Source organism: Lynx canadensis, chromosome X (genome assembly GCF_007474595.2).
Source record: "Lynx canadensis isolate LIC74 chromosome X, mLynCan4.pri.v2, whole genome shotgun sequence".
NCBI classification, from domain to species: Eukaryota; Metazoa; Chordata; class Mammalia; order Carnivora; family Felidae; genus Lynx; species Lynx canadensis.
Genome location: NC_044321.2, coordinates 99,673,306 through 99,686,806, shown reverse-complemented (window position 1 = coordinate 99,686,806; position 13,501 = coordinate 99,673,306). Strand labels below are relative to the sequence as shown.

Sequence of the window (13,501 nt, the reverse complement as noted above, 5' to 3'; positions counted from 1 at the left end):
ATGTCCCAAAAATAAATAAACATTGAAAAAAAATGCATATTTCAGTATGCATGATTTTAGTTTTATCACTTTCTATTCACTTGTAAGATTTATTAGTGACCAGTTTGTAAAGTTGGTTAGAGCACAGATCTAGCATAATCATGGGAGCAGTCCTTCAGTTTAAGAGTTTTTCTACCACTCTTCTTCCTTTTTTAAAAAAGTTTATTTATTTTGAGAGCGGGAGAGAGACAGAGAATGCATGGGGGAGGGACAGAGAGAGGGAGTGAGAGAGAGAATCCCAAGCAGGCTCTGCACGGTCAGCACAGAGTGATGCAGGGCTTGAACTCACGGACTGTGAGAACATGAGCCAAAATCGAGAATCAGACACTCAGCTGACTGAGCCGCCCAGGTGCCCCTCTACCACTCTTCTTCCTGAATGAGCTCCACTCATACTGGCCTCCTTAGCGTTTCTCAAACATTTCATACAAAACTTCGGAGTTTTGTGTAATTGCCATTCTTTCCTCCTGGAAGGTTCTTCAACTGAATATTCATATGGCTTCACTTCATTCAGAACTTGGTTCAAATATTACCTTCTCCGAGAAGCCTTCCTTGACTAGTCTTATTTCTTTTACAATAACTACCTGACATTATTCCATTTATTTGCTTGTTTCTACACAGCTATGGTATATTAATATATCATATTATTATATATTAATTATATCATATATTTATTCATTGTCTGCATGTCATAACCCACCATCCTCTCATATGAGTTCTGGGAATGTAGAGGTTTTTTAAAGATTGTATTCACTGCTGTAAACTTAGAAAAACAGTGCCTGTTTTTCATTACCTTTTTATACCCTTAATTCTACCCAGTTGGCTTGTAATGTTTATACTAGGGCTTGGGAGACTTGCCTCCAAAATGTGGCTATAGATACACAGCGTAGATCTGGATGGGGACCCACGAGAAGCTAAGGGCTCTGTATCCTCATCCTGCATCCAAGGTTGATATGCAATCAGCGTGTCCTGATTAGGCTGTATTGGTTGTTTAGATCCTGTTCCATATTGGTCAGCCAGTACCTACGGTGTCCTGGCTGCTAAATATTTTTGTTATTACCTTTGCCTATATTTCCAACATTCCCAATGTGCCCAGCATATGCTTTGAAAGTATTTGTTGAATGAATTAACAAATACATCCCCATAAAATAAGTAGTGCTGGATCTTTCTAGTGGAGTATTGGTATATCGCAAAGATCAACATGATTTTATTTATTGGTCTTAGTATGAACACAATATTATTTATTTCTAATAGAACTCCAAGACTAGAGTTACCTAGTTACCTTAGTCTACCCTGTACATACTTTCTGACTTCCTTCTACAACTCAGCTTATGGAAGTCCCGTTTGGAGGAGAGGAAAGTACCCCTATGGTACCCCTAATCTGTAGCAAGTAAGTTCACTTGCATTATGTATTGATACAAATATACATTACAAATAGCTTATTGCCTGGAAAAGACAAAGTAAACTTAAAAAATGATAAAGCTTTGCCACTCTCAAAGAGTATTCTGCTAAATGTGCCCACACTTCTTTGCCTGTCTCGATTGACTGTTAGCAGTCCATTTCATTTGATGGTGAAAAATTAATCCTTGCCTTATTATTTTGAAGTGATTTTTCAGCACATGCATTTTCTCTGTCATTTTTGAGTGCCCTTAGGAAACTGGCTTAACTTACAGTATATAAAATATCCCGCTTGATCTTCAAAATGAAAACCACTCTGCCTTTTGTTCCTTATAGCCAATCTAATCTGCCTTTTGTTCCTTATAGCCAATCTAATTTCACAGACGTAACTGAACCAAGGGAATCAAACACATTTTCAGTATAGCTTTTAATATCCATAATTTTCCAATCATTTGGGGGACAGAGTAGACCAAATTTTCTTTAAAAACTGATAAACCCCTTTAATTGGAGTAAGTATGTTAAACCAAGCATACTTTGAGTCTTTTGGCAAGGAAGTCTGGGGAATGTCACTAATACAGCTTTATTAGCATGCCATACTGTACCTTACTCAGAACCACTATCATTTGAGTTCCAATTGTTTCCAATAATTGCAAGAGAAATTCATCAGGCAGCACTGGCCTTAATCCAAAGAAAAGGGTAGAAACCAATTAAATGCTTAAAATTTTAAGGATAAATTAGAAGGTAGGTGTTAGAAATCTCTAGCTCCAACTAAAAGTGGATAAATGATTCTTAAATAGGCTTTCTGGCCAGATTTCCTGTTCTTGGTTGCTAATCCACATACTATCTATGAGTATTAGACATACAAATTAGCCCCTTTCACTCTGCCTAGAAACATAAAGAAAAATGTTAGATGGATTATGAACAGATCCACTTTTTTTTCCTTTTGGTAAGATTTGGTTGCTGTTTAAAATTGCAATGAGGAAACAGATAAAAAGATTTCCCCAGCTTCTGTCCTAGTTATTGTTTTCTCCCAACATTATCTGCCCTCAGTGACCTCATTCATTCTCACATTGTCAGCCATTGCCTCTGTGCATATATGATTCCGCAGTCTTGTTCTAGCCTTAATACTTCTCCAGAACTTCAAACCTCCAAAGCTCATTTGTTGAACATTTCTATCTGGACAGTCCATTGGTCCCTGGAAGCCGGCACCTCCAAAGATGCATTCATTATATTTCCCCCATCACCCCACCCTGCCCCAAACCAACTAGTCATCAGTCAACAAACACATGTCCAGCACCAGTTATTTGTAGCTAGTGCTGGTCTAAGTGCACAGTCCCCTAACTCTATTAATCATTGCTCTATGCTTTCAGTTACTCAGGCTTCAAACCTTAGCTATGTTGTATTCCTCCCTTTCCCTCATTTTCTTCTATTTTTGCCCCCAGCACACGTACATGCGTGCATGAGCATGCGGTGAACATACATGTACGCACACACAGAACTCGTTACCAAACCCTGAGATGACGTTTATGCAATTTCCCCTTAAGGAATTGCCTTCTTTGCATTCCCACTGCCACTGCCCTAATTGAGACGCTCATTATTTCTCACCTAGATTATTGCAGTGGTCATCCCAATTTGTGTTCTTGCCAAATCTTTAGGCCTCCCAAGTCATCGTTCTCCACACTAGTATTGGATTTATCTTCCCACAAAGGGTTGCTCCGATGATATCGTTTGTTTACCTAGAAGCCATCAGTTTTCCCCATTGCTATCAAATTAATCTTCCTGAAGAAAACTGATCATAACGCTCATTTGCTCAGAAAATAGCAATGTCTCCTTGTTGCCTAATAAATTGAACCCAGATATCTAAGTGTGGCATTCAACATCCTCACAACATGGCCCTAATCCTCCCTTCCAGCCTTAACTTCCACTATCATCTATACATAGCTATACTCCAGCCAACCCCAGCAACTTTCTTTGCCTCAAATACATCCTGTGCTTTACAAAGTCATATTTTGTTCAACCTGCCCCCTCACCCTACCCATTACTGTCAGCTGTCAAAGCTCTATACATTCTTTAAGGCTCATCTCTAATCCTGCTTCCTTCATTAAAGCATCCCTGATCAGCCCAGCCAATTTTAATCTGTTGTTCCTTTAAACCACTTCTTTTTTTAAGTTTTTCTTTTAATTCCAATTAGTTAACATACAGTGTAATATTAGTTTCAGGTGTACAATTTAGTGATTCAACACTTAACATACAACACCTGGTGCTCATCACAAGTGCCCTTCTTAATCCCCATCACCTGTTTAACCCATTCGCCGACCCACCTTCTCTCTGGTAACCATCAGTTTGTGTTCTATATTTAAGAGTCTTTCTTGGTCTGCCTCCCTCTCTTTTTTCTCCTTTGTGTGTTTGTTTTGTTTCTTAAATTCCACATATGAGAGAAATCATATGGGATTTGTCTTTCTCTGACTTACTTCACTTAGCATAATACTCTAGCTCCATCCCTGTCACTGTGAATGGCAAGATTTCATTCTTGTTTTTTTTAATGTTTATTTATTTTTGAGAGAGAGAGACAGAGCGTGAACGGGGGAGGGGAAGAGAGAGAGGGAGACAATCTGAAGCAGGCTTCAGGCTCTGTGCTCTCAGCACAGAGCCCGATGCGGGGCTCAAACTCATAGACCATGAGATCATGACCTGAGCCGAAGTCAGATGCTCGACTGAGCCACCCAGGCGCCCCAAATTCATTCTTTTTTATGGCTGAGTAACATTCCATTGTATATGTATACCGCATCTTTATCCATTCGTCAGTCGATGGACACTTGGGCTGTTTCCATAATTTGGCTATTGTAGATACTGCTGCTATAAACATGGAGGTGCATGTGTCCCTTTGGATTAGTGTTTTTGTATTTTTTGGGTAGATACCCAGTAGTGTGATTGCTGGATCATAAGGTAGTTCTATTTTTACCTCTTTGAGGAACCTCCATACTGTTTTCCAGAGTGGCTGCCCCAGTTTTCATTCCCACCAACAGTGCAAGAGGGCTCCCCTTTCTCCACATCCTCAACAACACCTGTTGTTTCTTGTGTTGTTGATTTTAGCCATTCTGACAGTTGTGAGGTGATATTTTATTCCTGGGTTGCAAGGGTGGTCTAATATTCGCAAATCAATCAACGTGATACACCATATCAATAAAAGAAAAGAACCATATGATCATTTCAATAGATGCAGAAAAAGCATTTGACAAAGGACAGCATCGATTCATGATAAAAAACCCTCAACAGAGTAGATTTAGAGACAACGTTCCTTAACATAATAAAGGCCATATATGGAAAACCCACAGCTAATATCATCCTCAATGGGGGAAAAACGGAGAGCTTTTCCCCTAAGCTCAGGAACAAGACAGGGATGTCCACCCTAACCACTGTTACTTAGCACTGGAAGTCCTAGCCTCAGCAGTCAGACAATAAGCCACTTCTTTTATTTTTTTTTTTCAATATTTTGTAAGGATTGTTTTCTTTGAAACAAGAGAATAAACCCTTTCTCTTAGAACAAAAATTCCTTTTCTCCCGCATGGCAAACATCACTGATAATTCATTGTAATAATTATCAACAAGACAGAAATCCCAAAGAAGAAAATTAAAATCCACCATAGGCCCCCATGTTGTGAACACATTGCTGTATATTCTCCTAGCCGTCTCTATCCAGACATCCACATGTCTACACACACACACGCACACACGCATTATAGATCATACTGTTTGTACTGTTTAGTAGCCTGATGTTTTTCATTTGATGCATCATAATTATTCCCATGCCAGTTCATAGTCCTCTCCAACATGATTTAATAGCCATGTAATCTTGTATTATTTATAATATCATCAGTTATTTCATTAATCTCGTTTGATGAATATTTAGATTGATCATAACTTTCTACTAGCTTTTAAGTGTTACAATGGATAGCCTTGTAGTTTGGACACATTCGTAATTAACTCATAGAAATGGAATTGTGGGCTAAAAAGGTAAGCCAAATTTTAAAGTTTTATGATAAATGGTGCCACATTACTCTCCACAAAGGTGTTTTTTTTGTAATACTCTCGTGAAGAGTATATGAGAGTGCCCATTTTCCTGCACTCTGATCAACACAGGTATTTTTTTAATCCTCTGATAGCAATTGAACCTGTATTACGTCAATTATTCTGCATATCTTATACTTATTTTATACTTGTGTTACTTCCAACTCCTACCCTAACAGGCATCTATATTTTAACATCTGCAGCAGCTATCATACGACTTTATGCATTCTGGGCACTCAGGAAACGTTTGCTGCATTGAATTGAATCGGAGCCATAGCTAAGGCCTCCCATGTTCTCGCGATACTCTGCAGTTTCCATATGCAAACTAGAGTTACACGACTCAGGGACATGGGAGAGGAAGGGCTAACAACGCTGAGGAGCAGCGTCCAATCCCATTGTGGTTGCTTAACTAATACTCCAACGTCTATCACCGGGAGAGGTACAGCTTCAAAACTTTAACAATAGCTACTTAGGAAAGTAGCTAAACGTATAACGTAGGTATAACGTGCAAGCTGGTTGGCCTAAAAGGAAACCGGTCATGGCATTTTTTTTAGGTGGAAAGGGACAGCTGGTATAGGGACCGTGTCAGCAAGTCTGGAATAAGTTCATGTGTGGCTTGTTTTCTTACAGCAGTGCATTTGTTCGGCCTGACTTGGCAGCTGCAACCAGTTGAAGGACAGCTCTATGAAAATGGAGTTAGCAAAGGGAACAGAGGGACCGACTCCATGGATACTACTTACTCTCCAATTGGAGGAAAAGTTTCCGATAAATCAGAGAAAAAAGGTACAGTGATCAAAATGATTGATTTATTGATTATTGATTACTTTTCTTCTAATTCGGTCTTTAGAGCTAAAGCTGGGATGGTTTCACTTCACATTAAATTTCATGATCACTCGAAAGAAGTACTCTACGTGGACAGAATAAATACATGTAAATGTCTTATGAAAGCAAATTTTCCTTTCTCTAGTGCCTTGAGTATAAACCAATTAAACTTTTCAAATATGTAGGCAATTTTGAAAATAGATAAATATTTACAGGATGGAGGTTTCAATACAATGGAAATTGCATTTCGCATATAACTACCCTGAAGCAACATGGGATTTTGATTAAGTTCTCTGTGTCCAAGCCCAGCATTTATATATAACATTTTACAAAGGGTATATGGAAATTTCTTCTGTTTATAATAAGAAAAAGCCTTTTATGCTTAATATAAGGGTGAATGTTTATGTCAAAGTGGGGGAACATGAATTTTTTTCTTGTTGGGGAACACAAATTCTTCATAGTTGGAGAAAAGAAAAAAGCACTTGGAGTACTGAATTGTTAAATTTAACCAACATGAGCTTGAGCTACCAGACTTATTTACAATAAATGTCACAGGACCAACATTCCCAACATCTTATTCACATTGAATGATCTTAGTCTTAATATACAAGTATTGAAAATAACCGAAAGTTTGTATGACGATTTCTTTGGAAATAGGATTCAGCACACAAGGACTCAAACACTGTCAAATTTCAGGATGGCCTTCAAAAGCATAAATTGCAAACAAAACATGTAGCCAGCAGAATCCTAAATATCTTTAGGAGATCACATATAAACAGATGAATGAATGAATGATCCAAAGTCTACCCCCAAGAAGCTTACAATTTGAGGGGTGCCTGGGTGGCTCAGTCGGCTAAGCATCCAACTTCAGCACGGGTCTTGATTTCACGGTTTGTGGGTTCGAGCCCCAGGTCGGGCTCTGTGCTGACAGCTCAGAGCCTGGAGCCTGCTTCAGATTCTGCGCCTCCCTCTCTCTCTGTCCCTCCCCCACTCCTGCTTTGTCTTTCTGTCTCTCTCTTAAAAATAAACATTTAAAAAAATTTTTTAAAAGAAGCTTGCAATTTTATAGGGGTGGTAAGACAGTCTTATTTTGCTTGATTAGTTGCAAACAAGATATTTTGTTTTGTAGTTGTTTGAGTTACTCATCTTGATTTCTGTTTTTAGTTTCTTTTGGGGGGTTATTTGTGGGGTTTGCTCTGTTTTGTTTTTGTTTGCTTTTTAAAGGGCAATTCTTCTTTGGTCTATGCTTCAGTAAAAATTCATGGTTTGGTTTCAGGAAAACATTATGATTTGTCCTAGTTTTCAATTCACGATGCAGTTTGCTTTACGTTCTTGTTTAGAAATACTGTCTCTAGCCTTGGCTGACCTTTCACAGCAATTTTCATTGTTGCTGCTGAGAGGGGCTGAGGGTAGTACAAGGGTCAGTGATGACAGAGGAAAGGGTCTGAGTACATTTGGACTTGGACTTTTTCTCTCTTTCTTTCCTACTGTCCCTTTATACCTGCAAGTGCAAGGGCCACCATTTGGTGCCTTTGGGATTTCTTGCCATTCACACTTGAAAATCAGGAATTATCTATTTGAGGGACATGAAACATGCAAGACAGAAGGTCATTACATAGTTGTTACCAGAGCATATTTGTTTTTTATGCTAATTCAGATATCTGTAATTCTCTTCCCCGAAGTACAGTTGACTCTTGAACAACATGGATTTGAACCATGCAGATCCTCCTATATACAGACTTTTTCAATAAATACAGCACAGTACTGTAAATGTATTTTCTCTTCCTTATGACGTTCTTACCAACTTGTTTTTTTCTCTAGCTTACTTTATCGTAAGGATACAGTAAATGTTACATGTAACATACAAAATATGTGTTAATCAACTGTTATGTTATTGGTAAGCCTTCTAACAGTGGACTATTAGTAGTTAAGTTTTGGAGGAGTCACAAGTTATATAAGGATTTTTGACTGCATGGAGTTTGGGAGGGAGAGGATTGGTGCCCCTAACCGCAGCGTTGTTCAAGAGTTAGCTATAGTTTGATGATGGTGACTAAAATTTATTAAATAATTAACCGTGTGTCAAGAATTGCTCCAGCCACTTAACAGGTGTTATATCATGAAGGTAACAGTATGGTCCTCATTTTACAAAGAAAAAAAACAGAGACACAGAAAGGTTAAGTAACCTGCCCACGGTTACAGAGCTAGAAACTGGTGGTCTGATTTCAGAGCCTTGTTCCTACACTGTACTGAAATCCACACGCAAAATGTATGTGAAAACCACAAAAGACACTTTACCCAGTGAAAGCAAAGCCCCAGAGTCTATTCATGATGCATTTTAGAGAAATTCTATACACCTATATTTTAATGTGTTGTGACAAGTTTCATAAATGAAAAATTCTTTTAAGTTTCTGCTCAATTATAACAACAAACAGGCCAAACCAATTTCAATTTAATACTTTATTAAGAAAAATCATTGGGGCGCCTGGGTGGCGCAGTCGGTTAAGCGTCCGACTTCAGCCAGGTCACGATCTCGCGGTCCGTGAGTTCGAGCCCCGCGTCAGGCTCTGGGCTGACTGCTCAGAGCCTGGAGCCTGTTTCCGATTCTGTGTCTCCCTCTCTCTCTGCCCCTCCCCCGTTCATGCTCTGTCTCTCTCTGTCCCAAAAATAAATAAACGTTGAAAAAAAAAAATTTAAGAAAAATCATTAAGGGTTGATGCCATATACACCAAGTTGTTATCTTAAACTGGCTTTTTATGGCAGTCTGAACAAAACCCTAACTGTAACTGCACATCATAGTTCAGCTATATTAGGTCTTTACTGCATATCACTCACTGAGTACAAACATAGCCCCTGTTTTATAATGCCATGTGTATACTAAACCAAACCTTGCAGAAGATGTAACATACTATAAGGATATTTTCAACTGGTCAGCTGTATCCTTTTATGATTTTCGAGACATCACACACCCCATAAATACAGTCACAGAAGCTTGTCTTAATGATGCTCTGTACATTAAAATATAAAACTAAAAACCAGATAATCCTTTTTGCATTGTTTTCCTTACTCCTCTAGAGGATTGGGCATTGTAGCACTGTGGTTAAGAGCCTGGGCTCTGGAGTCAGACAGACCTGGCTTTGAATACTGACCGTGCCATTTACTGGCTCTCCAACGTCAGGCAATGAATTGACACGACCTTGCTGAACTAGTGTCCTCATCTACAACATAAGGATGACAATAATAGTATCTGCCTCAAAAGTTGGTTGTGAAGAATAAGTGAGATAATGGTTGTAAAGCATATAGCGCAGTGCCAGGCACATTGTTTAGTTGAGCAGTAATTATTATGACCAAATGATTGGAAAATTACCTTGAGTTTATTGGCATCCTATTGGGTACTATAGATCCTGCTTTCAAACTGGTATCAGCTTTTCCATGGATGATGGCCTTCTTGGGATTTAGATATTTTCTCTTTTTAAAGCTTGATCTCTCTTAACAATTTAGCATCTATTATTTGGTAATTATCATCACCTTAACCATCAAAGTGATGAATCAAATAGAATGGCACGGAAAAAAAAATCAAATTCTACTGGAATTGGTTCCCCATAAACAGTAGTTAAATTTGTCTGCTTCTCCTTAGGAGATTAAAGACTTTTCTCACTACTTAGATTTCCAAATGAAAGAAAAAAGAATATTTGATTATAGACAGTTAGTATGCTAACATTTTCTTTTTGAAACTTAATTGAATAATTTGAATGGAATTTCCAAAAGAAGACTTAAGTCACAACCACATATTGCAATCTACCAGAAAGACCAGCTGTCGGTTGTTCAATAAACATTAATAGAATTGAAAGCCCCTACTACCTTAGAAACTTACAAAGTAGTCATAACTCTTTCTCTTTAACTAATAAACATTATGTAACAACTACTTTATTTTTTTTAATGAGCTGTCAGCACAGAGCCCCCGATATGGGGCTTGAACTCATGAACCGTGAGATTATGATCTAAGCCGACGTCAGACACTTAACTGGCTGAGCCGCCCAGGAACCCCATAACAACTACTTTAAACAGAGCAGGGGATAGAAAAGAGTAAAAGACTTAGTCCCAGACCTGAGTCATGTGACATCCATAAATTGACCTAAAAATAATTACAGTGTAATTTATCAACTAGTATGAAATGTTAAAATCTTAAAAGATTATCAAATACAACGTCTTTATTTAAAGATGAAGAAACTGAGGTCCAGAAGGATCAAGAACTCACAGAGAACACACAGATGACATTTGAGTCCACCTCTTCTGTTTTCTCATCTGTTATTGAAATAACGTAACACAAACTAAACATATAAGTTGCTAAAGAGGTTTTCTAATGAAGTATCAAAGGCAAAAACTAAACAAGTAGGGAAATTGATTTTACTCAGGCTATTGCAATAGGGAAAGCATTCCAGATCAGAAGATCAGAGTGAGCAAAGTGGATTTTGCCTTGGACTTCTATAGGAGGAGTGGATAGGGACATGTGGGATGGTTTACAGTTGGGATTGTTTTGTACTCTGAGGAAGTCTCCGTCAGTCACCTGGACAGGAAATGTTTATGTCTGTGTCTAGCTAGTTGAAGGAGAACAAATAGTTCTCACCTCAGCTAATTATTTATGAGACAAAGAACAGGCAGTTTTTAAAGTCTGTATTTGGTCTTTTGGCAGATTCCAGCAAAAGGGGAAAGGTCTGTGTTTTGTCTTGTTACAGGTAAACAAAGGAGTTTTATGCAGTTCTTATGGGAGCCATGAGAAAGGGTGGACAGAGCCAAATCTATAAGTCATATGGGAAAGGGTTTCTTTTTTTTTTTTTAAATTTTTTTTTTTCAATGTTTATTTATTTTTGGGACAGAGAGAGACAGAGCATGAACGGGGGAGGGGCAGAGTGAGAGGGAGACACAGAATCGGAAACAGGCTCCAGGCTCCGAGCCATCAGCCCGGAGCCTGACGCGGGGCTCGAACTCACGGACCGCGAGATCGTGACCTGGCTGAAGTCGGACGCTTAACCGACTGCGCCACCCAGGCGCCCCATGGGAAAGGGTTTCTAATGCAGTTATTTTTGTTTTTTGTCTATTTTGCAGTAAGCCATTTCCCAAAACATAGAAGAGTGAGAGGATTTTGGAAAAAAAAAAGGTTGGGAAGATTTCTGGTGTTTTTTTTAATACTTCTTTATTTATTTTGAGAATACGAGAGAGAGAGAAAGAGAGCAAGTGGGGTAGGGGCAGAGAGAGGAAGAGAGAAAATCCAAAGTAGACTCCACGCTGTCAGCACAGAGCCCAACGTGGAGCTCAGTCTCACAAATCATGAGATCGTGAGCTGAACCAAGATCAAGAGTTGGATGCTTAACCGACTAAGCCACCTAGGCACCCAAATGATTGGGAGGATTTCTTAACCAGCAGTTTTCCAGGAGCATGGGGCTGAGGTCAAGTCCAACATCGTCAGCAGCCATCTGAATGAGGAAGTTTATCCAGTAGTGGAGGGTACTGAATTCCTGCAGGTCGGATGCCAACATAGAGCACAGCAACAAAAAGGGTGGGTGGACAGAACTAAAGAACACTCACGTCAGCCTTTATCTCCTTTACGATTTTGCAAAAGTCTGGCCTTGGGAGGAAGTGGCATTTCTTTTAAATTCATTCTACAAGATCTGTCTCCACAAAGTTGAAGTGAAGAAAAAAAAGGTGTTTTCTAGTCCAGTGTCTGCTGAATATATGACCATACAAACAACATATAGCTGAGGTGCCTGAGTGGCTCAGTCAGTGGAGCATCTGACTCTTGGTTTCAGCTCAGGTCATCATCTCACAGTTCGTGAGATTGAGCCCTGCATCAGGCTTGGAACTGACCGCATCGAGCCTGCTTGGGATTCTCTCTCTCTCTCTCTCTCTCTCTCTCTCTGTCCCTCCTCCGCTCATTCTCACTCTTTGTCTTTCTCAAAATAAATAAATAAACTTAAAAAAGACCTAACAACATATAGCTGATTGATATTACACAACTTAAGCCTGTCATGACGATGATTTAACCCAGACCATGCAATGACTATAGCTTCACCTCCCTGGGCTCCAGTTTCTTATTTGAAAAATAAGAGAGCGGCGTCTGGGTGGCTCAGTCTGTGAAGCGTCCGACTTCAGCTCAGGTCATGATCTCACGGTCCGTGGGTTCGAGTCCTGCGTCGGGCTCTGTGCTGACAGCTCAGAGCCTGGAGCCGTCTTCAGATTCTGTGTCTCCCTCTCTCTCTGACCCTCCCCCGTTCATGCTCTGTCTCTCTCTGTCTCAAAAATAATAAATAAACATTAAAAAAGAAAAATAAGGGAGTTGGCTTTGTATAGGTTGAAAAATAATTTTTCCTCTAACCTTCTAAGCTCTTGGCTGAGGCAACCACCCCCCTGCAGCTATAATAAAAAGCCAGATGAACAGGAGGAGGGAAAAAACAAAGAAGTTTAATAACATGTATGCTCCCTGCGTACACAAGAGAGACCCAGGAGAACTGAGGAACTCCTGGAATGGCCCAGGCCACCACTTTAAATACCATCTCCAGCTGAAGACAAAAGATGTTGGGGGATAGGGAGCCCAAGTATGGGAGGCTGTCAGGCAAAGCACAGTGAGGGAGAGTATGGTTGGTACACAGATCTAAGTCCCCGCCTCCTCCAACTGGTAAGAGTTTCTAGAAATGTAGGCACATCTTTCTGGTACAGAGAGGGAGCCACCCTTACGGATGGAGACTTCCTTATAAATGTAAATGTCCCTTACAAAAGGGTAACTTCCATGCAGGTTTTCTGTGTCTGCTGTTTCTTCAAGATGATCCTTATGCCAAAGAACCCGTACTGTGGGGTGGCAAATTCAACTCTCCTTCAGCTTTAAACCCTTTGGGGAGTGGAGGACAGATAGCAGGCAGTGAAACACATTTTACAAATTAAATCTTACCCAGAAGGCACAAACGTAAAACAGATAAAAGGCACATCTCTCCAGATACAATGGGGGAGGGGTGTCAGATTCCTGCCACACCTCCGCTAGTCTTTCCTTTTCCTTTCCTTGTATTCCATTCTCCTCTGAGCTGCTAAAACTTTGACAAACAAGGGGTGATGCTCCATACGACTGGCTTGTCTCTAAGGTTCCCTCCAGCTGTGTACATTATGTGTCAGTGAATTCGAATTCTGCAGT

At 39.6% G+C, this 13,501-nt stretch overlaps 1 protein-coding gene across 1 annotated transcript in view; it reads left to right on the top strand.

Moving 5' to 3' along the window:
* Positions 1 to 13,501, top strand: part of TENM1 (teneurin transmembrane protein 1) — a 556,826-nt gene that overhangs the window by 270,608 nt on the left and 272,717 nt on the right. Inside the window, exon 6 of the mRNA XM_032592148.1 lies at positions 6,133 to 6,285. Within this exon, the coding sequence (XP_032448039.1) occupies positions 6,133 to 6,285 (153 nt within the window). The remainder of the gene's footprint in view (positions 1 to 6,132; positions 6,286 to 13,501) is intronic.